Source organism: Rutilus rutilus, assembly GCF_951802725.1.
Source record: "Rutilus rutilus genome assembly, chromosome: 11".
NCBI lineage: Eukaryota > Metazoa > Chordata > Actinopteri > Cypriniformes > Leuciscidae > Rutilus > Rutilus rutilus.
The window spans coordinates 14493094-14519204 of record NC_140216.1 but is presented as its reverse complement, the minus strand read 5'-3'; the positions used below and the strand labels follow the sequence as shown (position 1 = coordinate 14519204).

At 37.7% G+C, this 26111-nt stretch overlaps 1 protein-coding gene across 1 annotated transcript; it reads left to right on the top strand.

The window, feature by feature from the left end:
• The first annotated feature begins 92 nt into the window (after positions 1–92).
• On the top strand, positions 93–26111 carry eepd1 (endonuclease/exonuclease/phosphatase family domain containing 1). The gene is made up of 7 exons (XM_084423435.1): positions 93–1447; positions 14166–14217; positions 21754–21864; positions 24444–24578; positions 24901–25036; positions 25289–25483; positions 25632–26111. The coding sequence occupies exons 1-7, from the start codon at positions 615–617 to the stop codon at positions 25826–25828; spliced, it is 1659 nt and encodes a 552-aa protein (XP_084279561.1). The 5' UTR covers positions 93–614; the 3' UTR covers positions 25829–26111.

Genomic DNA, 26111 nt, shown 5'->3' with positions numbered 1-26111 from the left:
TTAAAAGCGCGCACAGCAGTTATGTCGTGGATTCTGATTGGCTGATTGTCAATATTTTATTGTTCAAAAGCTGGAAAAATCGTTCTGAAAGTGATTCCAACGAAACCGTTCCTTTGTGTAGTTATAGCTGTCGTGTGCACTTCCATATTTTCTTAGAATTAGTAACGATTATTAAAACGTAATAGTTCTCGTGTCCGGTGTCCACTTTGACCAGCATTTAGAGTTCAGTGATTCATGAATCCTTCTTAAATTGATTCGATCGAATCATTAAAAAGAGTCGGTTCAGGTTCAAAATAACAATTCGTCCGCGAATCGGACAGCACGACATGGGAACCGCGCTAAGGTTCACTTCAGTTCAGTCTGCCTGGATGCGCGTTGACATGGACGCTGTTCCTTCTGCTCCGAGACTGAGAAAACACGGGGAATTCTGCAAGTAGGCTACTGACAGATAAGATAAGAGAAATTACAGCGATATCTGTTCGTGTATGTTTAACGAGAAGTCGTTAAAGAATTTATAGCTTTAAATATCAAGTTAAAATATCAAAATTAGTCTATGTGCCACCCGGATCCGGACGGGTTTCATTCTCAGTTCCCGAACTGAATCACCGAGACACATGGGTGGGAATCTCGGATGCCACCGGTCCATTCCCAAGGACCCCACGGATTTCTGCCAGGGCAAACGCAAGTTCAGCGCGGCATGCAACTTCAGCCACATACTAGTGAATCAGGAGCGGCTGAACATCAACACTGCTACCGAGGAGGAGCTCATGACTCTGCCGGGCGTGAACCGCGGGGTGGCTCAGAATATCGTGGAGTACCGGGAATGCATCGGCGGATTCAAGAAAGTAGAAGACCTGGCGTTAGTCAGTGGAGTCGGTGCAACTAAACTAGAGGCGATTAAACTAGAGATCTGCGTGTCGAGCAAGAACAGCTCGTCTAATCACTCTCCTTCATCTCTGCGCAAAGAGCACGAGCACCTGCCGTGCACCGGCGTGAACATAAACACGGCCACGCCGCCGCAGCTCATGAGCGTCCGCGGCATCACCGAGAAAATCGCCAAGAACGTCGTAGAGTTCCGATCCGTGCACGGCCCGTTCAGAAGCATCGAAGACCTGGTCAAAGTGGCCAACATAAATTCATCCTTGCTGGACAGGATCCGTTTCCAGGTGTTCGTGGAGCGCTCCAGGACTCCTTCCACGAACACGAACGGAGGGTTCACGCACCCGAGCCCCACGTCCTTCAGTGTTCGCAGCGATGAGATGGACGTTCCGCTCGGAGGACCGCCGCTCGTCACATCTGTCCGGCCCTGCGTGGAGCCTCCAGCGGGCACGCGTGATGGAAAGCCCGTGGTGCGAGTGGCCACCTGGAACCTGCAGCGCTGCTCCAGTGAGAAGGCCAACAACCCTGGGGTCAAAGAGGTCGTCTGTATGACCCTACTAGAAAATGAGTGAGTAAAATATTAAGTTACAACACTATTGCCTTTTTAGACAAGTAATACCACCATTTTTGACATTATACCTTAGTATTATTGGAAGTAGGCTACCTTTAAAAGTCAATATACCATATTATTTTTGTACCATCGTATTATCATATTTTGACACTCTACCATGGCATTAGTGGCATCTTGCCCATGGCACCTTGTGGGCATGTTCCATGGTAATACCATGTTTTTGGATGTACCATCCAAATACCTTTGACTTGGAGTACACTCATATTACCATGTTTTCGGACATGCACAATGTGTTTGGACATGGTCTATGTTTAAAAAATTGTTTTGAATTAAGGCTACCTTTAAGTACCATGTAAACAACATGGTACATGAGTGGTAATCATTCAGTCCGGTGGTTACATATTAAAGGACCATGATATTACTATCTGATACCATCACTGCACCCTGGTAGCATCACAGTACTTCTTTGTAAAGGTATTTGGACATTTGGACTTTTAACTAGGGATGTCCCGATCAATTTTTTGTGCCTCCAATCCGAGTCACTGAATATTGAGTAGGCTACATTAAGTAGCCTACATTCAAATTATTAAAATCAGTATAAAAATCAATCTATATATATATATGATTGATTTATGTATTACTATATATTGGAAAAATTAAAATTTGGTTAATTTAATTTATTCAATGATCATTTCTGAAGTCACATGATCAATTGTAAGTAACCAAGAAAACATTTTTCTTTTTTTTGCATTTGCATTTGCACTGTATGGTCTGAAAACTGAATTGTGAAGTGTTACGACCTCTGATGATTTCTTTATTCTCAAATCACATACTTTGTTTTTTGCAAGTGGAGAAGAAACAGTGTGTCAGGTTATTGCTGTACTGTAGTGGATATAGGCAGTCCAGCTGGCTTGTGTTGCAGTGCTGGATCACATGCAGTGCTAGGCACTGAGGTCTTTAGTGGATGTTCATGGTAATCTGACTGCACGTTAGAATTCAGCACTGCCCATGTTTTATTGTGTTGATAGATTCTAGAAGAGAAATGTTTGTACTGTTGGTTGTTTTATGGTCAATGGCATGCACACACACACACACACACATACTGTAGGCTAATTCACTCAGGGTGTTGCTGAGGTACATGCCCTCATTCTTGTCATGACTCTGGGAAGGTTGTTATATAATCTTTGTGTGTGTGTGTGTGTGTGTGTGTGTGTGTGTGTGTGTGTGTGTGTGTGTGTGTGTGTGTGTGTGTGTGTTGAAGGGGTTTGAAATAGTAGTAGTATCGGCAGGGAGAGTATAGTGTTAGTGTTATGAATTACATCAGTGCTGAAAGCTGCACACTGTTACAGCAATGAATAATGCAACCGTCCCTATAATAAAGCAGTGATTCTCAACCAAGGGGCTAATGTAATATATTCAAAATGCATTTGGAAAGTTTTGATTGTGCTTTGTTTCATTAATAAATTAAATAATTAGTTCTGATTGTTAATGTTTGTTTATTTTCTTTTTAAACAAAGAAATCAAAATGTGAGAAAATTGTGTAGATAACAATGGTAGCAAAACGTATGTGCTACTTTTCCTACATAAACAACTATCAGTTATTTTTTTGCAATGTTGATATCATTAACTAAAACTATTAAAGGGGTCATGATATGGATTTTTCTAATTTAATAAGTTCCTTGAGGTTCACTTATAATGTTAATAGTTTTTTGCACAAAAATACAAATATATTTGTGGAAAAGGTCTGTCTGAGGGGGCTTTTACACTGTGTCTCCTTTAAGTCTTGTCAGTAAATGGCCACTGTCCCGAACCAGGACACCATTAAAAATAAACCATCCACTTATGTGATGCTGGTATCCTTCTGAAGTCTCTACAGAAATGAGCAAATAAGCTCTTTAAACATCGAACGTTTCATTTTACGCTTCATTTTTCTCTTCCGTTTGTCCTCTTGTCGGCAGACTCAAGCACATGGAAAGAAAAGAACAGACATCTGTATACTGTATCCATCCAGTGTAGACTCGCATCCTGTGTAGACAAGTGTCAGCCATTAGGTGACTGAACTCCAGTGGGCAATGATATAAAACTATTGTCTTGCACCGGAGGCAGGCATATGCAAATGTGTTTGCCTGTGTGACGTCACTAATCACACAATATCCAAACGAGCTGTTTTTGGAGCTTGATTAAATAAACGCTTTGTTTATAACAAGAAGGACGTTTTAAGCTATGAAACTTGCAGGATGTTTTAATGTTACAAAGACCTCTTAAATGTCAAAAGATCAAGGTTTTTAAAAATAATTTGATTTGTCATGTCATAACCCCTTTAAAATGTTTTCGGTAATTGAAATAAAATACAAATATTAGAAGTAAAAACCTAAATGAAAATTAGAAATAAAGCAATTTAAATAAATTAATAAAAATATATGAAAGCCAGATATAAATAAAAAAACAACGTAAACTAATACGTTTACGAAATATAAAAATATAACGAAAATATAAGAATAAAACCTCATTCAAACTATTAATAAATACAATAGTTAAATAATACTAAAATAACAGTGTGATGAAGAGGTATATGAGCCTTACACATAGGGCAAAAAAGGTTGGGAAACACTGTTCTACAGAACCTGATTCTACCACACAAGGTCATATGCAGATACGTAACTAGTTATTGCTGTGTTAGAATTTTTTTTTTTTTTGATGCACCAGCATATTGCGGCATTTAAAAACTCGTCAGCTTGCAAAACTGCACCAAGAATCTCTCAAGGTTGGTTTATCACTGTTGATTGACTTAGGTGTTGGTGGAACAAACTTACAAACTCCATCTTTTGAGAACTCACATGGGTTGTAATGTCAATAAACCTGCATACAAAATTCAGTTGGATCCAAACAAACCTTGAATAGGAAATGACTACTTTCCTGAAACCCTAAATCAAACGTCCTATCAGAGGTTTATTTCTGCAGAAACCACAGTCGCTCCCTCCACTGCACACATGACTCTGGGCAACCCTGAGCTGAGATCAGCCACTTTTCTGCTGTCTGGGGAAAATCCAAGTCTCTAGTGATAGAACAATGATTGGATGGAGAAGACATGAGATTTAACGTGATTTGGAATAAATATTGATACCAAAAGTAATGATTTACAGCAAAAGTGTCTTGTTGATAACTATATGTTCTAGTGTATGAAATCCCTTGAGAAACTTGAGAATATTTACAACCTCTCTGGTGCTTTGACCTATTGACTAAATAACCATGAAAACTCACTTTACTGTCTGATTGGATTTGGGGAAGGCCTTTTGAACGGATAAGTGAAGGTCATGAGTTTACTTGCCATTGCCATTCCCCAAAATATTACATAAAATGGTCAAATATTCTCCACAATTGTTTGCTGCTACATCAGCATGGAAAGTTTGGGGTCAGTAAGAATTTTTTTTATTTTTTGGAAAGAAATTAATACTTTTACTCAACAAGGATGCATTAAATTGATAAAAAAGTGACATTTATAATGTCTAGGCCTGCCCCCAGCTAAAGATTTTTCTAGTCGACTAGTACTCATTAATTTAAGCCAATAGTCAACTAATCACGTTTGTATTGCTCAAACGCTCAAGCGCACGCATAAAGCTTGCCGCAGCGCACCGGCAAAAGTAATGTTTATGAATGTGTCAGGGGAAAAACAGAAAGGAGACTGTCTGACTCTGAACAAGTATTGTCAAAAGTACTGACTTTGGTACCAAGTCGGCACTGAAATTTAAAAAATGTGACGATACCAGCATTTCCCTCTAGCATTTTGAGCGCTGTTGAACGGATTCTTAAAAACCTCTGATTGGTCATTGCGTTCACTTGCTCAACATAAATGTCTCTGATTGGCCATTGTGTTCACCAGCTCAACATATATGTCTGTGATTGGCTACAATGATCAACGCTTCAAAAGCATGTCTTCACCGAATGGCAAGCGCTTACACAGATACACACGGGAGCGTTTGAAAGCAGGCCAATCAGAGACATATATGTTGAGCGCGTGAACGCAATGGCCAACCAGAGGTGTTTAAGAATCCGTTCAACAGCGCTCAAAATGCTAAAGGGAAATGCTGATATCGTCACATTTTTACCGGTACTTTTGACAACACTAGTCTGAGCTTTTAATAATTTATTAATAAACTACTGTTTTCTGAGTCTGTGTCGGCTGCAAAGATGTAGTTGACAATGCTGACTCGCCATCTCCTATAGTGGATACTCCTATAGAGAGAAATGCATGTTTCATACAGATTACATAATCAGAAAATATCTGTTTTCGACTTGAATTGGTTCATTTAAAAGTAGACATTTCAATATGTCTATTGACATATTGTCTGTGTGGCAAGTATACGCTGAGTTTCGGTTCATTTTTGTGACGCTCCAGTACACGAAGGCCGAGGCGGAAGAAAGTGCACTCTGTTTGTTTTCTTTATTTTACAAAAGCACAAAGTTTTGTTGTTATTGTAAGTGTGCACAAAAATAGACCCTTTACAGTTTCAAATGTTGTCTTACTCTTATGACCAAAAATTGAGTATTTTAAGTTCTTTCATTGTTATCAGGAAAAAATTGACACCTCCGGGTTAGTCTGCATGAATTCGTGATATTTGAAAAACGCTGTTTGGAAGTTAGTCAGACCGACACAAGAACAAACAACAACAAACGTGTGCAGCCAATCAGCATTAGGGGGCGGATGACGGTGGAGGAGAGAGAACGAGCAAGAGGGAGATTTGAAGAAAACTGCAGAAATGGAGATGAGACACAATACAAAAGAGAAAAGCTCAGAAGAAATCACTGGAAAATTAAGGGTTATGACTGGGTAATGACTCGAGCTTTAGGACCCGCATTAATATTAGAAAGCTTTCCAGCGCTGGAGAGAGCTAAGTGGGAAGGCCTGAAAACAGACACGGATGTTGCTGTGATTCGGGTCCACGCTTCGAGGAACACTGGGTTTGAGTGTCATTATTTGTCTGGAGCTGCTGTGCTGTTGGCAACTAACAACGAACTCTTGTTTGTAATTAACATTGTGTGCTGTACGTACATTTTTTTTTGTGCTTCCTTGTCATTTGTTCATTATCTGCGCTTTATTTTTCGTGAAGCATTATTTTGTTGCCCTTCTGCTATGATGAACAGATGGCGGCGAGGTTCGAGACCAACTCAGAGCAGGGCGTTTAGGATTGGAAGGTGAGTTTTTGAGGCGGAGCAATGAAGAGATGGGTGTGTGTGTGTGTGTGTGTGTGTGTGTGTGTTTGGGTTGATTTCAAATATCAACATGTCCAACAGTGTTTTTGAAATATTGCTTACCCCACCTTTAATATTAATTTTAGAATGATTTCTAAAGGATTATGTTTCACTGAAGTCTGAAGAATTGGCTGATGAAAATTTTGCTTTGCCACCACGGAAATAAATTGCATTTAAAATGTATTAAAATAGAAAACATTTACTTCGAATTAGATTTTTCGCCCATTTTGTCACATTGCGTAGAAAAGTAATAGCCTAACTCTTCTCAACAAGCTGCATGATTTGCAATATCATTCATGTTCATAGCCAACTGGCACCAAAGCTTAATACTTTAAGTTATGTGTAAACATCTCAGACAAACATCTCTCTTGGAGTCACTGCAGGTCACCCAATGCAACCCGTCTCCAGTCATCACAACTGAGTCAGTCACCACCTTATCTGGTGGTACTTTTGGGTTGTTTTTGTAAATTAAACTCTATCTGGTAGACTGATCTGTTATCAGGGTAAAAGGACATTAAAACCCACAGTGCTTGAAATACTACACATTTTATTTGTCTCTTAAACACACAGGGTGGAGGGAAGCCATCAGACTGCTTGATCAGAGGTTACTACAGTTCGTGCAAAAGTGTACGCAGAGACGGCCTGTAGTAACCTCACTGTAAACGCACCAAGTCAAACAATCTGACTCATCTGACTAATGTCAACTTACTTTTCTGAGTGTGGCACACGTCACGTGTTTAGTCTCCATGGTGCTGTACTACATTATGATGACCTATCTACAAAAAGACAGTTTCAGATCTCTAATCTCATGTCCTGAATGTGTAATTTTGGTTTTACTGGAATATCAGGCTGAAACTATATTTATTGGAGCAAAAGAGTGGTGCTTGCCTGTGCAAAAGCTCCTCATTTGACTTAATTCTGCTTCCCTCTCTCTTTCAATTTTCTTTTCTTTGTTTTCTTCTGACATTATTCTGCTTTGTAACTATTTTTTATTTTTGAAAGCAGCATCTATCAGCAGGGGACCAAATACACCCGGTACTCTGTACTACCGAAATATATATATATATATATATATATATATTTTTTTACCAACTGGTACCTGTAGTACCAGTACATTTGACAACCCTAAAGGTCCTTGTCGCATGCGTTTTTTCGTATTTGTGATTCGGTGGTTGAATTGTCAAAACACCAATCAAAATGCTTGCTACGGATGCGAAAACCGCAGAAAATCTAACCTGATCCCAATTTTTTTATGATGGATGAAAATGTCGGATGCGAATTTTGGACTCTGTGTGCAAGGGCCTTAATTCAGGTACAGAAATACTACAGAAATGTAAATAAAGTAATCAATGTAAGTAAAATAACACATGAATAAATTAAATACAGTTTAATCCTTACAACTAAAGTTACAAAAGTTATTCAGTCAAGAGCAGTGAGTGATTTTCTCTTTGTCTTTTGTTGTTTGATTAACATTATTGGCACAGACAACAGCAGGTATATTAGGCTGCTGCCACTTTAAGAGCTTTAAAAAATAGTTTTTACGTGAATACTCGCCAAGTCGGACATTTTGACATAATCTTGCGAGTATGTTTAAGTGCAATAATCTGCGAAAAAGAACTCAATTTGGTACTCGCAAGCTGTTTGAGAGGCGGCATGTGCGGCTACTAAATGGTTTGAAATCAATCGCAAGTGAGAGATACGCGGTAGCTGGTTTGTGAAATTACATCTCGCATAGTTTTCAAATTACTGATCTGACAATCTGTGCGTTTTAATGCTCTCATTCAACCTACCACCCTATAGTGAATAAATGTTTGCGGGAATTTCCTGCAATATAAGTGCGGAACCTGCGGGAATTAGTCAAACTATGCCTAATACCCACAATCCTGCACCAAAATTCAGGCACTGCCCTGCTACACTACATAGGATGTTGAGTGTGACAGTCAGTTTTGCAAGAGCTTTCATTTTTATTGCAAAATAAATTGGGTTTCGAAAGGTTTCCTTGCAACAAAAACAAGGTGTTGACATGTTTGGGTTGTGGAGAGTTTGACGAGAACGAGAAACTGTGTGAAAGAAGCAGTTGCTGTTGATTTATTTCCAAGACTGACCTCAGGGTCACACACGCGGTTGGATCAAAGTCATCATTTTCTATTCTCTGGAAACCTTTCCATTTTTGCTGACACAAGACAGCTTAGCTGCATTATTATAAAAACATGTACTGGAAGTTGCACAATGTGACAGGATGTGTAGACCTATTTGTTGGTGTGTGTGTGTGTGCATCATAGGACTTTTTCCATGCTTTTCCTTTAGTGCTGTAATGAACTGCCAAACACGTTAGGAACTGCAGACTCACCAGTTACATTTTGACAGAGTTGAACCTTGTCTGAGTCGTGCTCTTATTGATTGAACTGTCACTGCTGTTGTATTAGCTCTGAGCAGTTTATGAGTTATTTTGTTATACTTGTAGTCTTGAGAATGGTCTATAATACCTGGAGAAACTGAAAGCTATCCGTTAACATTACATTACCATTCTTTCTCAATGGCAGTTGCTCGACTGGTATAGGAACCCTTGGAAAAATTCGATTTGGAATCTGCCGTCTTTCCCATACAGGATTTTGAGTCAATCACCTGACGCAGAAATACCACGTGACTAATCACTTTAGAGCCTCAGTACAAAATAAAGTCATTACTGACTGATCGGTGGGTTTATCTGACAGATTATACAACACAAATAGGTCGCCGTTGAAAGCGACTAGTGGTCTCTCAGTTTTTTATAATGTCTCTGGGTTTACCCAAGTCTGCTGGGTTCTGGTTTGAGGTTTTATGTTGTACAGCTTTACATACTGTACACTTGAAATAGCATCGTACTGTTTTATTAGGACCAGGCTGTATGCTGCACAACCACGGGTGACCTTTGACCCGGTCTATAACATGCAAAAATTTGAGGAACAGTGTTGTTTGCTCATGTGAAAATATGCTAATTTGTCAATATATGTAAATAACCACTCAAGAAAACCGAAGAATGGTTTGGATGACAAACTGGCCAAACAAGACCAGCTCAGAACCAGTGTCATTTAGTATTATTTATATATTATATTTATAAAAATGACATTTTAGTCATTTTGTTATGAGCATTTTCTCACTTTTAAGTTTTTAACGAAAATTATTATTATTATATATATATTTTTTTAGCAATAATAGCACTGCTCAGAACTGTGACTGCATCTACAAGAGAACCTTTTTTTCATCTTTATTTAAATAAGAATCTGAGTGGTTTTACATGACCATGTGCCACCCACTCTCAGACCTTTTGAATGGAATGAGATGAGTTTAGCTTCTGTGCCTTCTATGTAAACACCTTCTTTGCATGTGAATTTGTGAAATGAGAAACAATGCTTTCCGAACTTCCCATTTCCTCCTTATTACGTCACTTTGACTGAACGGGCAAAGATGCTGGCCAGCAAACAGCCACTGCATGCTGTCAGAATGAAATCCAATAACTTTAGAACAAGATGTTTTTGCTTGTAGTTTAACAAATGCTGTTTTTAGACAGGAATATTTAAGAAAAAGATATGCAACTCTTATTGAATAGATTTTAGATTCTTCTGTTTTACAGGTGACCAATTATACCAACAGAGAAAGTCTTTTACAATGTTTTGCGCGGATCTATCTCTGCAAATGCTTGTTTAACAGATTTTATCATCATAAGAACTGCAAGTCATTGATACATTTTATTTGCTTAAGAGGAATAGTTTACCATTAACTGTGTAACTTGCTTTGTGTGCCAACGTGTCCGCATTATGTCACACACGTGCACATCAGATTGTGCACTTATGGCGCTCTATTGCACTTTTCCAAGTAGGAAACTGGAAATTCGGACTCTCTGACTTGAACAGAATGCAGTATTTGATATGCAACAAGACCACAAACAAGATGAAGAATTATGTGAGGGAACAAATGACTCAACTGGCATGGAAAGAGAAATACTGTAGATTATCGTACAGTAATACAGCCCAAGTTAAGCAGAGGAGTAACATGAATCAGTGGCCCACTGGGGTTTGACTTCTGCAGTGAAACCGCACTATTGGTTATCCACCAGTAAACACCACCATGTTCTCCATTATCTGGCTAAAATCTCATGAATCTGTTTGACTGTGTGACGTAATTGTGATTACATTGAATGAGAGGTTTGGCAGCATAATTTCATCAAACTTTTTTTATTTTTTTTTATAAAACTAAATGATTTTAGGTGAAAGGAACATTGCCATGGTGGCACTTTGTAATGATGTTATATACATTAACATTATTTAATGCAATAACTAACATGAATAGCTAACTAAAGATAAACAGTACCTGTACAACATTCATTAATCTTGGTTAATGTCCATATACATTTGATATACTTTTGTTCATAATACATTAATTAACTTGAAATGTTAAAAATGAACTATTTTTTAATTAATCTAGACTAATAAATGCTGCAAAATGATTTGTTACTGTAGTTCATGATCCATGAATCTTTAACAATGTAACAAATTACTTTAAATGAACAATTCTGAGGAAAAAATTAAATGCTAAATGCATGGATTTTAATGTTTTATAACATGGCTGTATTTGGCTGAAAAGGTACACCAGTCCTATGTTATCAACAGACAAGTAATGACATGAAACAAACAATTGTGTTGTGCAAACAAAAATCAAGTCATTTTACTAAATCAAAAATAAAATCAGAAAATAATTGAATTCATACTGTAGGCATTCACTCCCTCCTCAATAAAAAAAAGTTTATGCCGTTTATGGCTTGTACACATGATGCTTCATGATCATTGAAAATGTCGTCTAGGTTGGTTATATAATCATTTTACTGCTTAATGTCCATCAATGTTTATGAGATTCATGAGATTTTATTATTATTATTTTATGAGTGAGCAGCTGCTTTGTTTTCAATGTTAAAGTTTATTGATGCGAGTTTTGATAACTGGTCAAGGTTTGAAAAGATCATAGTTTTTATAACACACATAAATACCAAATAATCAAATGAAAACACACACACACACACTCACACTCACTCACAAACACACACAAACACAGTGTGCTCTGGGTGTTGTCTGTCTGACTGTTTGTTCTCAAAACAGGATCTGAGTTATCAGCTCCAGCATTGGCTGGAAAATAAAGTCTCTCCTGCCGTATTGCTTTATTTTCTCTTTCTTGATCAGTCATTGCAACTGTACTTGTACTCTAGACCAGGACAATTTTAGGAGAGTATTTATCAGAGATAAAGCATGCTGTAATTTACAGTGGTGGATTGGTAAGAAGTATTTTGTCTTTGTTACTGTACTTAAGTACGTTTTTCAAGTATCTGTACTTTATCTGAGTATTTTTATTTTGGGAAACTTTTACTTCACTACATTCCAAAGCATAATATTCTACTTTTTATCAACTGCATCTGCTTAGTTTTGAACTGAAGAAATCGTCACCCGTTCAGTGATGCGATGGCGCTGTCCGAATAGTGAACGAGCTGATTCTTTTAATTTAATCGGTTCTCAAATTGCACCGAACGATTCATTCATGAATTGCACCGATCTGATGTCATCCGTTCTCGATTCAACAACTCACTGATTCAGTTATCTGTTCAGAGTGAGTCTCCACTTAACAATTCACTGAATTCACAAATCTGACTTAAAATGAGGCAAGATCCCTGGAGCTTGAGTGCGCGCCATTGATGCCGGGAAAAGTAAGTTACTAATGCCGTTTTTTTTTTATTTATTTTTTTATTTATTTGTAAATGAAAATCATTTAGGTCGCGACTGTCAGTTGTTTGTGAACTAAATCTGCTGTAAAAGAGCGATATGTTTAAGCTCACTGTATAAAATGCTTGAATGTGCACGTCCACATTTGTGTATAAATGAATGGGGTTTTAGATAAAAAAAAATAAAAAAAAATCACAAGGCAGGCGTTATTACTGATGTATTTCATGCCGTTAAATAAAACGTAAAATATTTTTAACTTGTGATAACCACTGTTCCAATCCAACTTGTGATTGGAACAGTGTTTTAACATCGAAGAAATTAAACGCTTCAGCTTTAGGATAAATGTTACACTTGTGTTTGACTATATAATGAATTGCTGTGACAGTGAATGCAGTGAACTCTGGGAAAGCCTGCAGGAGTGTTCTGTGCCTCCTGACAGTACAGTATAATTGATTTGTGTTTATAGTTGGTCTCTGAGCTCTTTCTAGTTCATGTCAACTTTGTGGCTCCAATTTGAAGGTTTAAATGGCTCCAGTGTAGATAAACTTCCCTGTAGAGACAGGGACCTCAGAAAAGGTCTAAATGAAGTTATGCACTGCAGTTAAATCCGTTGGAATAAAACGGACAATGAATGTGTAGGCTGTGTCTTATAAATTTGACCTGCATGTCATTCATATTGTGAGTCTGGTGTCAGTGGACCTGAATCGTGTGTGCGTGCCCGATTCTTGGGTATATCCACCATGAGCCGAATTCCAGTCAGTCTTGCCATCTGCTCATGAATATTCATGAGTGGTAGGCAAAGCAGTTGAAGTGAATGGAGTGGGAATAAATTAAAGCTAAAAATAAAGACAAACCCCCCCCATTGAAAATGTATTCAAAATATTGATAAATGCTATATAAGTGCATAATTAATACTAAAATAACACTGTCCTGGGCGAATTCTCAGAAAGGCTTTAAAAAAATCAGAAGGCAGTATTACTGATGTATTTTATGCCATAGAATAAAACGTGCTAAAATGCAGCTTGTTTCTGGGTTTTGGCCTTAAAATATGTCTAAATGCTGATATAGAAATACATTTTATGCTGACTGCATAAGTTGCAATTGGAACAGTATTATAACATTGAAAAAATGAAACACTTCTTTAGGTAAAAATATAACAAAAGTGCAGTTAAAGGCCGAAGTTTGTCCTGGAAGTGCTGTCTAATCCATATGGCATGAAAAAAACTTGACATTCTCACAGATTCTCACAATTTTACTTTTGGCCCCACCAATTTCGCATGTACATGTATCTTCATTTTTTTTGTGTGTGTGACAGTTTATAATATGCCATCTTAACTTCCAACACTTGTTTAATGAAAAGCACAGCTTTGACAGTTTTTGCTTGTGTGTTTGAGTAATTATTACTGGAATATTCACAGAACCATCTGCTGTTTGCTGTATTAAATTGTTTGAGCAATAACCAGGAGAATTACCTTCGAAAACAAACGGCTCAGTGGTTATTAGGGCTGTAAACATCAACACTGCTTCCAGAGCTTTGTCATTACCTCCACTGTCGTCACCTTGAGTTTGTTCTTGTGTTTGCAAGATATATCATTGGGGGGGGACCAAACCTTGAATACATGCAATCTATTCTTATTGTTCATTTGTTTGATTAAATATTCAATTATGTTGATATACTAGTGGTCTCACATGCCTTGTTTTTCTCTCCCTCTCTCCAGCATTAACCTGCTAGCGGTTCAAGACTTGGCCGATCGGGAAGCTCTAGACAAGGTAGTGTTACAATTTAACAGACAACACACACCTCTTCCTTTTATCACAACATTCCGAGGTCATTTATTCTCCGATAATAACCATCGTCAAAAGCAACGCTGTATAAAGACACTCGTCTGGCTATTTCTCGTATCACACTGCAGAAGCACTTTCTCTCTCTCTCTCTCTCGTTTTATTCAAACACAGCTGGTGTATTTTGCGGCCCAGTAGCCTAATATCAACTGAATTTACTGTAAAATAAAACTAGAGTACTTTTGTGCACTGTAATGGATTATAAGATAATAAACAAGTTAGAATCTGTATTTCATGTCCCAATCTTTATTAATGCTTGTTTGTCTTGGCTCATAGCTTATAGGAACTTTTTTTTCTTTCGTGGAAGCTTTGCATTTATTGAGCTGGTAAAATATTTAAACTCATATCAATATTTTGTGTCCATTTACTTACTTATGTGGCAAGTAGCCATGTAATAACTGGGATAATGTCCATCTAACTGGTTGTTATTGCAAAATAAACCCCTTTAGGGTGATTCGAGACTCTTGCTGGGGGTTTATTTTACGATAACAACTGGCTGGATGTACATTATCCCTTACGTATACACTTTTGTTGAAGCTATCAGCCCACGTTATTTCATTTACTTAAAAAATAAGTTGTTTAACAGCGGAATTCCTGGGGAAGAACTACATTACCCATGATTTTGCAGAGAATTCTTATCCAATCAACGAATTGTGACGCCAAATCACACCAAAATAGATCTCAGGATCTGTCCCCTCCCATGAAGCACTGTGAAAAAAGTAAAGAAAATCATATGTAAATCCAAGGTTTATGTGCTCTTTTTGTTCAATTTTCAAAAAGACCAGCATCACCATGTACACAAATAGCTATGTGTGTTGTGTGTGTTTGGGGTGTTCTCCGCAGTGTCTGATGCTGGGAATAGACTAGTAAAGTAGGTTAGTGGGGCAGCAGTTTGTCAGTGAGAGGATAATGGCAAAGTCAACCAATATTTCTCCCATATCCTCTTTCACTGCAGACTTGAGATGTTCTTACTCTCCTACTTGTCTTTCTTGGACACATCATGTTTATTTGGTGTGGCATAATGGGAAGCTCAGGGCTGGTGTTTGGAAGGTTGCTGGTTCAATCCCAGCAGTGTGAGAGCTATGACCTGATCACCATTGCGCCCTTGAGGTCCAGGCCAAATATTCATGCAAGAGGCGTACACACTGACAGCGATTGTCAATGACAATGTGACCTGAAATAATTATTTTTCAAAAAGAGTGGGTGGTATAAGACAACATGAGTGACCTTTAGCTATGCCGCGAAGCTGAGTTCAACTTCATGTAAATGCGCAGTAATTTAATCGCTAATTGTTGTGACAATAAGAGACTGTAAAAATTGGTTAACGGTAAGATCCCTTACTCTATATGAAAAACTGTAATAGATCTGATGGGACATTTCATGTAATTTTACAGTAAATCACTGTTAAATGTACAGTTTTTGGAAGTTAAATAAGAACCAAGTCATCTTATATTTTACAGTAAATAAAACGTAATGTGGCATTCCCAGCATGCTCTGTTACACTACATTTGTTGGTTTTTCATTTTAATATTTATGTTTCTAATTAGCTTTTAGATATAAGTTATGTGCATTAGGGATTTATTGCTTTATTTTAGTGTTACATGTGTCCATGATAGTGTTTTGTATTTATGTGCATGACACTGTGAAGGCACCACCTTCTATATATATATGTATATTAGTATTTACCTCGGAAAAGCTACTTATGATGAACGTTGAACTTTGATTCATCATGTGACTTTCTTTTTTACCAAGGTGGATGTCAATATATTATAAAGGTTTAAAAAAACAGATTTTAGTCATTGGATATTAGCATAATTTCAGTTAAATATAGCTATTTAACAATAAATATCTGGCTATCTTTTTTCATGGGATTCATGGATTGTACTGTAGAATGCTTTGGATAAAAGTGTCTGGTAATGAACTACTTACTCTATTCTCTGTTTGCAGTCTTTATGTTGGTTCCTTCCCCTTGATCATTCTTGATACCATTACTGTGTTACTGGGAGTCATATGGGCCGTGAATGACTGATTTTAACAGCGCTACTGTCTGCTGGGGTTATGCCGCAGTGAACCCGAAGTGCCGTTCTTTCCTCCACACTGCTTTTGCAAGTGCTGACTGGACAGACCAAGATGGGAAGGCATGCTTATTTGACTTTTGGCTCAGAATGAAATGACATCGTGTTCTGAATGTCTCTCTGGACTCCGGCTTAGCCTGAGATTAACTCTGTTTAGACAACGTCTGGAATTCCATCATTCCCTAAATGATATTCATGGAATCCTGACACTTCTAATTAATATTATGACTTCAAAGACAGCATATTATCTTAATTTTAATTGATTTGTCACATTTTTAAAAACGTTGAGCAGAAAGTAGTAGATTAACCCCAATTTCCTTTGCTGACATATTTCATATTGAAACAGTAAGTTGGGCTCGTATTTGTATTAATAGCCAGTGGCCTAGTTTTAGGACACAGCCAGGGCAAAATCATCATCTTGTTACAGCTATTGCTAGTCAGTTGTGGGTGGTATGATGGTAGGGACATTTGTATTTTTTTATAGTGCGTTTTATATGCGCAAGCAGATTTCAACAATATATTCAGTCTGTTTCCCTTGAAGAGGAAATGGTCAAAGTTGTGATGTAATGCAAGTAGCAACAGATCTTTTTTTCCTTATTGTGACGCCCATCTGAGTGTAACATATTATCCAAAAAGAAAAAAATATATAGGCCAGGACTTGGTTTTATTAAAATCAGTTTGAAGGAATGATTCAATGACTCGCTCATAAATACTTCACTGTTTTCATTACTGAAGTAATCTGCGTTTTTGAATAAATCTCTTCAATGAATGATTCAATGAAAAAAAATAAAATAATTAAACAGCTTGATTTGTATAACGCTTTATACAATACAGATTGTACAATACAATCGTTATTTAGTTTAAGCAAACTACATGATCGCAGAAGTCCAGCATAAGTCACCAGAGAGAAGTCTGTCCTTTCATGAAGTTATGCTATATTTTAATTAAAAATTACATTAATAAAATGAAACGCGCATGGAGGGATAAGATTAAGGGGCCGTTTACACAACACCGGTTTCAACTAAAATTGAAAAAAAATTGTGTGTTTTGGCTCGATAACTGCGTTTTGCGGGGCCTGAAAACGCAAACTTGAAAACAGGCTTCAAAGTGCAAGTTTTTGAAAATGATACCATCATCGTGAATTTTTCAAAACATTGGCATGTGTGTTATGTGTTCAGTCAGTTTTTCTTTACAAAGTGACATCGCCAACTACTGGTTTGGCAGCATAATAAAACATTTTAGTTGTCGTCTGTACACAAAAAACGCAATGGAAAAACGTTTCTGTTTTTAGTACATCGTTGTCGTGTAAACATGTCCTAATAATAACATAAATTTACAAAATAGAGTGAATTTCTTGTCTATTGTTGGTCTGGTGAATTTTTTTTTTTTTTTGAGTACACTGGCATATAGATCTCCACAAAGCTAATAGACATGGACCAAAAGCCACGACACTTGAACTTAGATTTGAAGAACGCAGAGAGAGTGTTGGGCTGTTTGTTTATAGCTTGTCTTGGTTTCCATGGAGTTTGTGGTTTAGCTGTTGCTCTGCTATAATGCATATTTCCACTGAGCTCGTCAGAACCAAAGCGACTTCCCTTAGACACCAGAGCTGTGCGTCACCATTGAGTTTATTAGCGGGCAAAAGAACCCAGACCTCTTGTTAAAGAACCTCTCGAAAGGACAATAAAGTCACTCCCTCTACCATCTCCTCCTCATCTTGCTAAATTTCTGTTTGTGTCACCCTCAGAGCACAGTAATACATTGCATGCTCTCATGGAAATTTTCAGTCATTCGCCTAGTGAAGCTAAGCGTTCTTTGTGTTTGCCACATACTGTACCTGTTAAGTGAGCAACTAACAGTAAAGTCTTATGGCTCAGGTCACTACTTCAGTGTAAATCTGTGGGGTTTTTTTTTTTAAATCAATAATACATGTAAATATGTGTGTGTGTGTGTGTCTCTCTGAGTAATAGATACATATTATGATCCCAATCTATTAATTGTTATCAGCAAAAAACTCATATGCCACATTTACTGAAAAAAGATCCAGATTATAAATATATTCTGTACAATACTAAAAGGTATTGATCTTAATAGTTAAATCAAACTCTAAAGTATGCAACATGGCCCACCTTTCAGTGTCCCTTTGTTTTAGAAGTTTCTGATTTATTTTTAAAATAATTTAAAGGAGAGAGTCTATAATATAAACTTCTAAGTCATAAACCGAACTAACCAGCTCTTAAAGGGACTATGTGTAGCTTTTTAGGTATTTTATTATCTAAAATCAATATTTTTATTAATAAATATGCCCTCAATGGTGTACAAATACCTATGCCAATGATCAGACTAATCCTCGTAAACGAAGAATTTATTATCTTTATATACATGGGACGGGTAGGTCCACGGAGGCTTCCATGTAGTTCTGCCATCTTGAAAAACTATAATAGCAGAGAGGGACAAAAAGTACTAGGCCAACGCGTTTCCACAACGCGTTTTCGTTCAGAACCAGCGTCACGTGACTGAAGCCAGCAGAAGCGGAGGCGCAGAGCAGTGAGAGGCGCTTGTCACTGCCGCGGCAAGTTTAAAAGGCTGCACTGCACAGTTATTTATACACCGTTCATTCATACATATGCTGAGTCACAGGATGAGTCCTCGTCGTTGAAAATAGTCGAAAATAGACCGTAAAAGGAAACGTGACCGGAGATTACAAAAACAAGGGTTAATGTCGGGATAGCTAATGCAGGAGAAAGCTTTCAAAAGAGACGCTGAAGTTGCCTGCTTTCTTCTCGATAGGTAAGTCAATGTTACGGTCATAATTACAAGCTTTTTTTTCATTGCTTGGTTGTGTACTTTATTATATAGACAGTAGAACATTTATAGTTAAAAGTTAAACAGGCTCTTTGATGAATAGCAGCTATTGAGTAAAGTAGAGAAGGCTCTGATGATGATGATGATATCTAACAATGCACATACTTAAAAAAATATAACGAGTAAAGAAGGCATTACTACTAATTACCATAGTTAATGTTTTTCACAGTCAGTAATTCATACTGTAACATTCTTTTTTTCGTTGTTTCAAGTTTCAGTTTGTTTTAAATAACAAACCTGTTCACCCGAAGAAAAACTCGAAGTGCTATTATAAGACATCCTGTCATAGCTTTTTGGTACATAACGGCTACCGTAGATGCAACGCGCATTTGAAAAAGTGAGGCGCTGGAGAGCATTATTCGTTTGAATGCAAAATACAATTTCACCACTAGATGGGAGAAATTCCTACACACAGTCCCTTTAAATGAATAACAGCTGATTCATTAATACTTCACTTGTTTCATTACTGGATGAATCAGCGTTTTTGAATGAATCTCTTTAATGAATGATTCAATGACAAATACAAGTCACTTGTCGCCACCTACTGGTGTAACAGTGTAATCAATACAATCTATATTTGATGCGTCAAGTTACTTTCAAAAGGTGATTTACTCGATTTTGATCACTTCCGTGGACAACAGTGTTTATATCTGAACTATAAACTTTTATCTCAGTACTTCTGTGATAATTTAAATATCTGTAACACAGAAAGAACAATACTGTGTGGTTGAAAAGAGGCAGTGCAAATGTAGATTTGAATGTTCTGGTGTGATTGTCAAAATGTTTGTTTAATAGACACAGGTGAATCATTTAGGAATGAGATCACCTGGGTGTTGAATCAAGAATGCGATCTTTTTATGATTAATCGTGAAGCTCTAGTGTATATAGTATAATAGTATATAAATAATACTAAAATAACACTGCTTCTCTGGTATATCTCTCTTTAAGATTATAGGTGATGGTTTTTCGCCAAGAATTCAGCTATTAAATGTTTTGTTTTTTGATAGCTAGGACCATTTGCAGATCAATCACTTATGAGGGTTAGGATGCTAGACCGCTGCCAGTGAAGAGGGTAATGTCCGTAATGGTTCATGATCAACAGCTCCGTGCTCACTGTTCACCATCATTTCCGTCATCATGTGTGGGAATCCACTGCTCGATTTCCACAAGTGGTTTGGTCTTGTGGTAAATTAGATTGTACATACCTTAGCGAATCCATTGACAAACACAATGCCAAAGTCCTCTTTGGCGTAATCAACTGTATTGAGTTGCAGTGACTACCGGGCCCACTAGAGTTGCATGATTCTGGATTAATTGAGAATCACGATTTTTTTGGGTTCAAATAATGATTCTCCCACGATTCTGACTGAATCTCTTGAATTAATGATCCAATGACAAATACACTTTTTAAAGTCAATCAATGCAATCGATACTATAGTTATTTGAAGCTCCATGTTACTTTCAAAAGGTGATTTGCTCTATTTTGATCGCTTCCGTAGACATCAGTGTGTTTGTCCGAACTATAAACTTTTATTCCAGTACTTCTGTGATAATTTGAATATTTGTAACATAGAAATAACGATACTGTGTGGTTGAAAAGACTGTTTCATAATAATACATGAATGATAACTGCTTGCTCTTGGTCAATGTGCAAAAAAATGCAGATCTGAATGCTCCAGTGTGATTTTGTCAAAGGTTTAATAGACACAGGCGAATTGTTGTCATTTAGGAATGAAATCGTGTGGATTTGAATCGAGATTGCATTGTTTTTTTAATGATTAATTGTGCAGCTCTACTACCCACAAGTCAAGATGCAGAGCAGACATGTATTTGGCACCAGGACTGAGGTATTTTGGGGGTCTTGTTTTAGTTCTGAGTTTGTTTTGACGTCTGTTGCATTAAATGTCTCTGTCCTGCCCACATTCCTCAAGCGGCCTTTACAGATCAGCTGATGATAGCGCAGCTTCTGTTGAACTTCTGGTTCTGTCCCCTGGTACCCTGCAGGAAACTCTCCCCTTCTGCTTCTGGTTAATTATAGGACCTAACCGGGGGGGTCTGAGGTAATGGGAATGACACATGTAGTTATCAGATTTCCCAGCTCCAGTGAGCATGCTCAGCACGTACTCTTTAGTAGGACAAGGCCAGGTTTTGTTTGCTAGAAGATTCAGAGGTCTATCTGCAAACTGCTTTGAGGTGATCAAAATGTAAAACGCACTACAGCATCAGAAAGTTGCATCTCCATCAAAGGCATTGTGTTTTAGTAGGAAAAATGCCCTTTTTTGCATTTGACTGGGGTGGCAAGCAATAAAGTGCAGATCTAAATCCCACTGAAAGGGTTAGTTAACCCAAAAATGATAATTCTGTCATCATTTACTCACCCTCATGTTGTTAGGGTTCCAATATCAGACTCCATTTTAAACAATTAAACAATTTCTGCTTACACAGGGGGCATCACCGAAAGGAAGTGTAATACTTTTTCATTTTTCACTGCTAATCAGCTATCCTTTGTGTTTGTTTGTGTCAGTTTTGTGCAGAGCTGAATCAGCCCACTCTCTGCAGCGTACGCAAGTGGAAGAGTGCCAGAGGCCTGTGGAAATGTGCCGTTTCAGACTGTCCCACCGGACAGTCCAGTAATGTAAGTTTAGACTCCTGTAGCATTCACACATATGCAAACGATTAAATGATATGGGGTTAAAGGTCCAAAATGTTTACCAACTGCCTTAACTAGCAAATATCTGCTGTTACGTCATACAGAAAGCTGTCCACTGATTCATTCTCCTTTAAGGCAACACACTACAGGTGAAATAACAGATGTCACCATACTTTCCCAGTTGATTAATCGCAATTGTTTTGTAAAACAAGTTTTCTGAAAAGTAATATTTAAAGGGTTAGTTCACCTAAAAATTAAAATTAGTAGGAAAGGCATCATAAAAGTAATTACTTTTACTCTGTGGATTACTTTTACAGGGCTCTCAAGTTTTGAAGACAGGCAAGAGTGACATTCCCCCGCTCAATGCGTGACACTTGAGAGCCCTGTTTTTATGATGTCTTTACTACCTTTCTGGGGCTTGAAAGTGGTAGTTGCATAGGCTGTCAATGGAGACCTTGACATTAAAAAGACCTTCGTTTGTGTTCCGAGGATTAACGAATGTCTTACGGGTTTGGAACGACATGAGGGTGAGTAATTAATGACAGAGTTTTTATTTTTGGGTGAACTAACCTTTCAATAACTGAGGCACTAATTAAATATGCATTTGCATGCATTTCCTGAACAGAAATCTGAACAATGGAACAAAGCCAGGTTCAACTCTGTTGTTTTGTTTTATTGACATATTAGAGTTATAGGTTTTTACAAAGGGGATTTTGGATATCTCTTTTTATCACTCTATAAATCAGAAAATACCATCAGCAGGCAGTAAACATAATCACCATGTTTTTAGAGATAACGTTACATAAATCAGGCAAATGTTATATGAACAAACTTTCAGAATATATAGTAGCTAGGAACAAAACTGATGTAAGTGCTACTGAAATGGAGATTTTGGGCTCAGTAAATGAGAAAAAAAAACGTTCAATGTATGTACTGTAGTTAAAATCTACAGACGCAAATAGACAGTGTAATAAAATGAAAAATTACAGTATGTAGACAAAAAGCCCAAAATCTTAAATTTGACCAGTGCATGAAAACACAAATGTCTTGTCTGTAACGTCTTGCCTTCAAACAGGTAAATGATTCAATAAATAAATAAAATACAGAGTACATGTTTCATGTAAAACTGCATTTTAAGGATTGAGAACATGAATTTGAAATAAAAGCCTTACACAATAGTTAAAGACCTTGACCATGTCTAGAGGTGTCTGGCCGAACACAAGATGTTCTCTGGATAGCGCTGTTTACTCACACAGGAAACCTCTTACCGGTGACATGTGGCAGATACAAACTCCACAGAGACTGTGCTGTCACGTAGGACAAATGAATGAGATTACACAGGAGAAATGTACGTTCTTGACTCACAGAGGTCTGCTCTTCATCATGGAGCATTACTGTAAATATTCATATTAATCGATGTGCTGTAGGATGTACTAGAACCAGATTTTTTCCGATAGTGGAGCTATGTGTGATATCTGATTACTGCGGTGTGCTTTTAGAGAGATAAAGTGGCTATAAGCCCTCATGTGCTTTTACATTTCACATTAGAAAGTACATATAGGCTGAATCCTGGTTCTCATTTGCACCTCAAAAAGTACAATCACCATCCACTTTCAGTACAAACTCTATTAAAGCCACACCTGAAGACACTTTCAATAGAGATGTGTTGTGATGCACACGTACTGTGTACTTTTCCCCTGATCTCTTTGCTGTGCTTCCTCTGTGCATATAAATTGGACATCAGGCACAAAGGCTGTTAAACTAACACACTCCAGTCATGATGATGCAGTGGCCTTTAGTTAAACACACTCTTAGTTAAATGCACTCTTTATCTATGCAAATATGGAGTCGCTGTCACTTGTCCTATGCAGCAGCCATTGTTATAAAGGGTAATGGACCAGTGTTATTTTTGTATTATTATTTACTATTATAGTATTTATTCATATTTTGAATTGGCTTTTATTTTTATATTTTCAGTATTTTAATTGTATTGTAATTTAAGTTTTAGCAATTTGTGTTGTCATTTTTATTCGTTTTTTTTTATATTTCAATCTAGAAAGAGTTGTCATATATTTAGTGCAGTCATGAAACTCTAAATGGCGCAGGCTGATAGGTACTTTACATGCAATATGCAAGCAATCACATCATTACCACATGCCACAAGCTGATTGGCCTCTGCTGGTCCTGCAGCCAATGAGATTGCTTACTCAACATTTAAATTGTGTTGTTCATTGTTTGCTATAAGCTAGTCCTGCAGCGTGGTATCAGATTTACTCTGGAACCTTCCACCTCCCCCAGCTCCACTTGCCTAGATCTGCTATGAGATTTATGTATGTCTTTTTATGCAGCAACAGCAGCATATCTTACATACTCACAAAGCGTGTCTGTGTATCTTGTAGCAGTAGCGAGTCAATGCTTTGATATATTAATAAAATGCTAAAACTATTCTGAGACTGAGTTGTCATGATTAAAATGCTTTTTCTCTTTAATAATGGGTATGGTTGTTGGGTTATGAATGTTACTTGGCAGATCTTGGTCATTATGGTTTTGCTGTAATCCTGTAGGTTGCTGAGTACTCCGGTTTCCTGTGGGACAGCTCCTCCGGGATTGAAATGAAGGATGCCACTGTCTTGGAAAATTCTGCGACTAATGGTAATGGGAAGAATCCTCATCTTCAGCCATACCTGGGACATTTTTATGTAAGTAAACCTGGAATACAGCTCTATCTGTTAGTGTCACCAAGCAATTTGTTTTTTGGAGTTAATTCATGGTATGAGCTATTTAAGTTACACAAACAGAAACGTTTGTGGTCCGAATTTATTTTATTAAGGGAATGAATACTTTTATTCAGCAAGGATGCATTAAATTGAGCAAAATAAAATTATTTAAAATAAATGCTGTTCTTTTGAATTTTCTATTCATCAAAGAATCCTGAAAAAAATGTGAAATGGTTTCAACAAAAATATTATGGAGCACAACTGTTTTCAACATTTCAACATTCCCAATTTTCTCTGTAAACAGATTGGATCGTCTGAGCTCACGCTGATCAATTTGCACCTGACAGCAGCACCATCGCCTGCAGAACAGAGAGGAAAAAACACTTGTGATGAACTCAAGGCTTACAGGCTGAGCTCTGGTATCCAGGAAACTCTCAAAGGTCTGTTTTAACATGATACTTAGTGCATCATTGCAGGAGTCACTCTTACAAGAGCTCCTTATCTGTTCTGTGTCCGTGTCAGCGAGCACCATGGTGCTATCAGGTGGAATCGTAGTCTTTATGGTTGTGTGTTTGTGCTGTGTATTGACTGATACTGTGTGTTCTAGTGCAAGGAGAGAAATTAACAAGGCTTGAGGACATAAATGATGCCAACACCCCCTCAATATTTCTCTGTTGGTGTTGCTGGTGTAGGTGAGAGAGAGCTACTGGTGCTGGGTCACTTTGGCATGGCTCCTGACAGCCCTGAGATGGAGTGCCTGAGGAAAGAAAAACTCTCCGCCCTCCTCGCACCGTCCATCTTTACGAACATCAGCACTCGCACACCGCAGGGTTCACACTGTCTGGACAACATCTGGGCCAGTCGCTCCCTCAAAAAGATCTACACAGGTGGGTGGTGTAAGATTTAACATTAGATAATATTTACTCTTTAAACAAGTCGGCTCTGCCGCTTTGGAAAGCATAAGAGACTTTCAAAAACATCTTTGATTCCACACTTTTCACTGAAAGTGTTATGTGTTTGTGCTGCCCCCTTCAGGTCATTGCTCGGTGGTGCGGAAGGGCCTGACCAACCCCTGGATTCCTGACAACTGGTCGTGGGGCGGGGTGGCGTCCGAGCACTGTCCTATAGTGGCCGAGTTCTTTGTGAACATCATCCTGAAGGAGCACCTGTGCAGTGGCAACGGCGTGGCAGTGGTGGAGAGAGGAGACACCATGTCCAAACATGAGCGATGACCTTTTACATGGTCACAAGCGTCTGGACTAACACAATGACTGACTGAATATAAATGAAAGAATGAGAGAAGTGCACCATGATTGCCTTTTGTTTTGTTTGTTCAATGTACAGTAGAGATTCTAGAGCAACAAACATTAGATTTTAATATAGAACAATTTAAAGAGAGAGATATTTAAACAGATTTATTAAACATGTACATAAAATGAAGTGAAATGAAGAAGCAAATGACAAGTGTGCCAAAACTTTTTAAGTGCAAATAATAAATCAATATTTACAACCTAA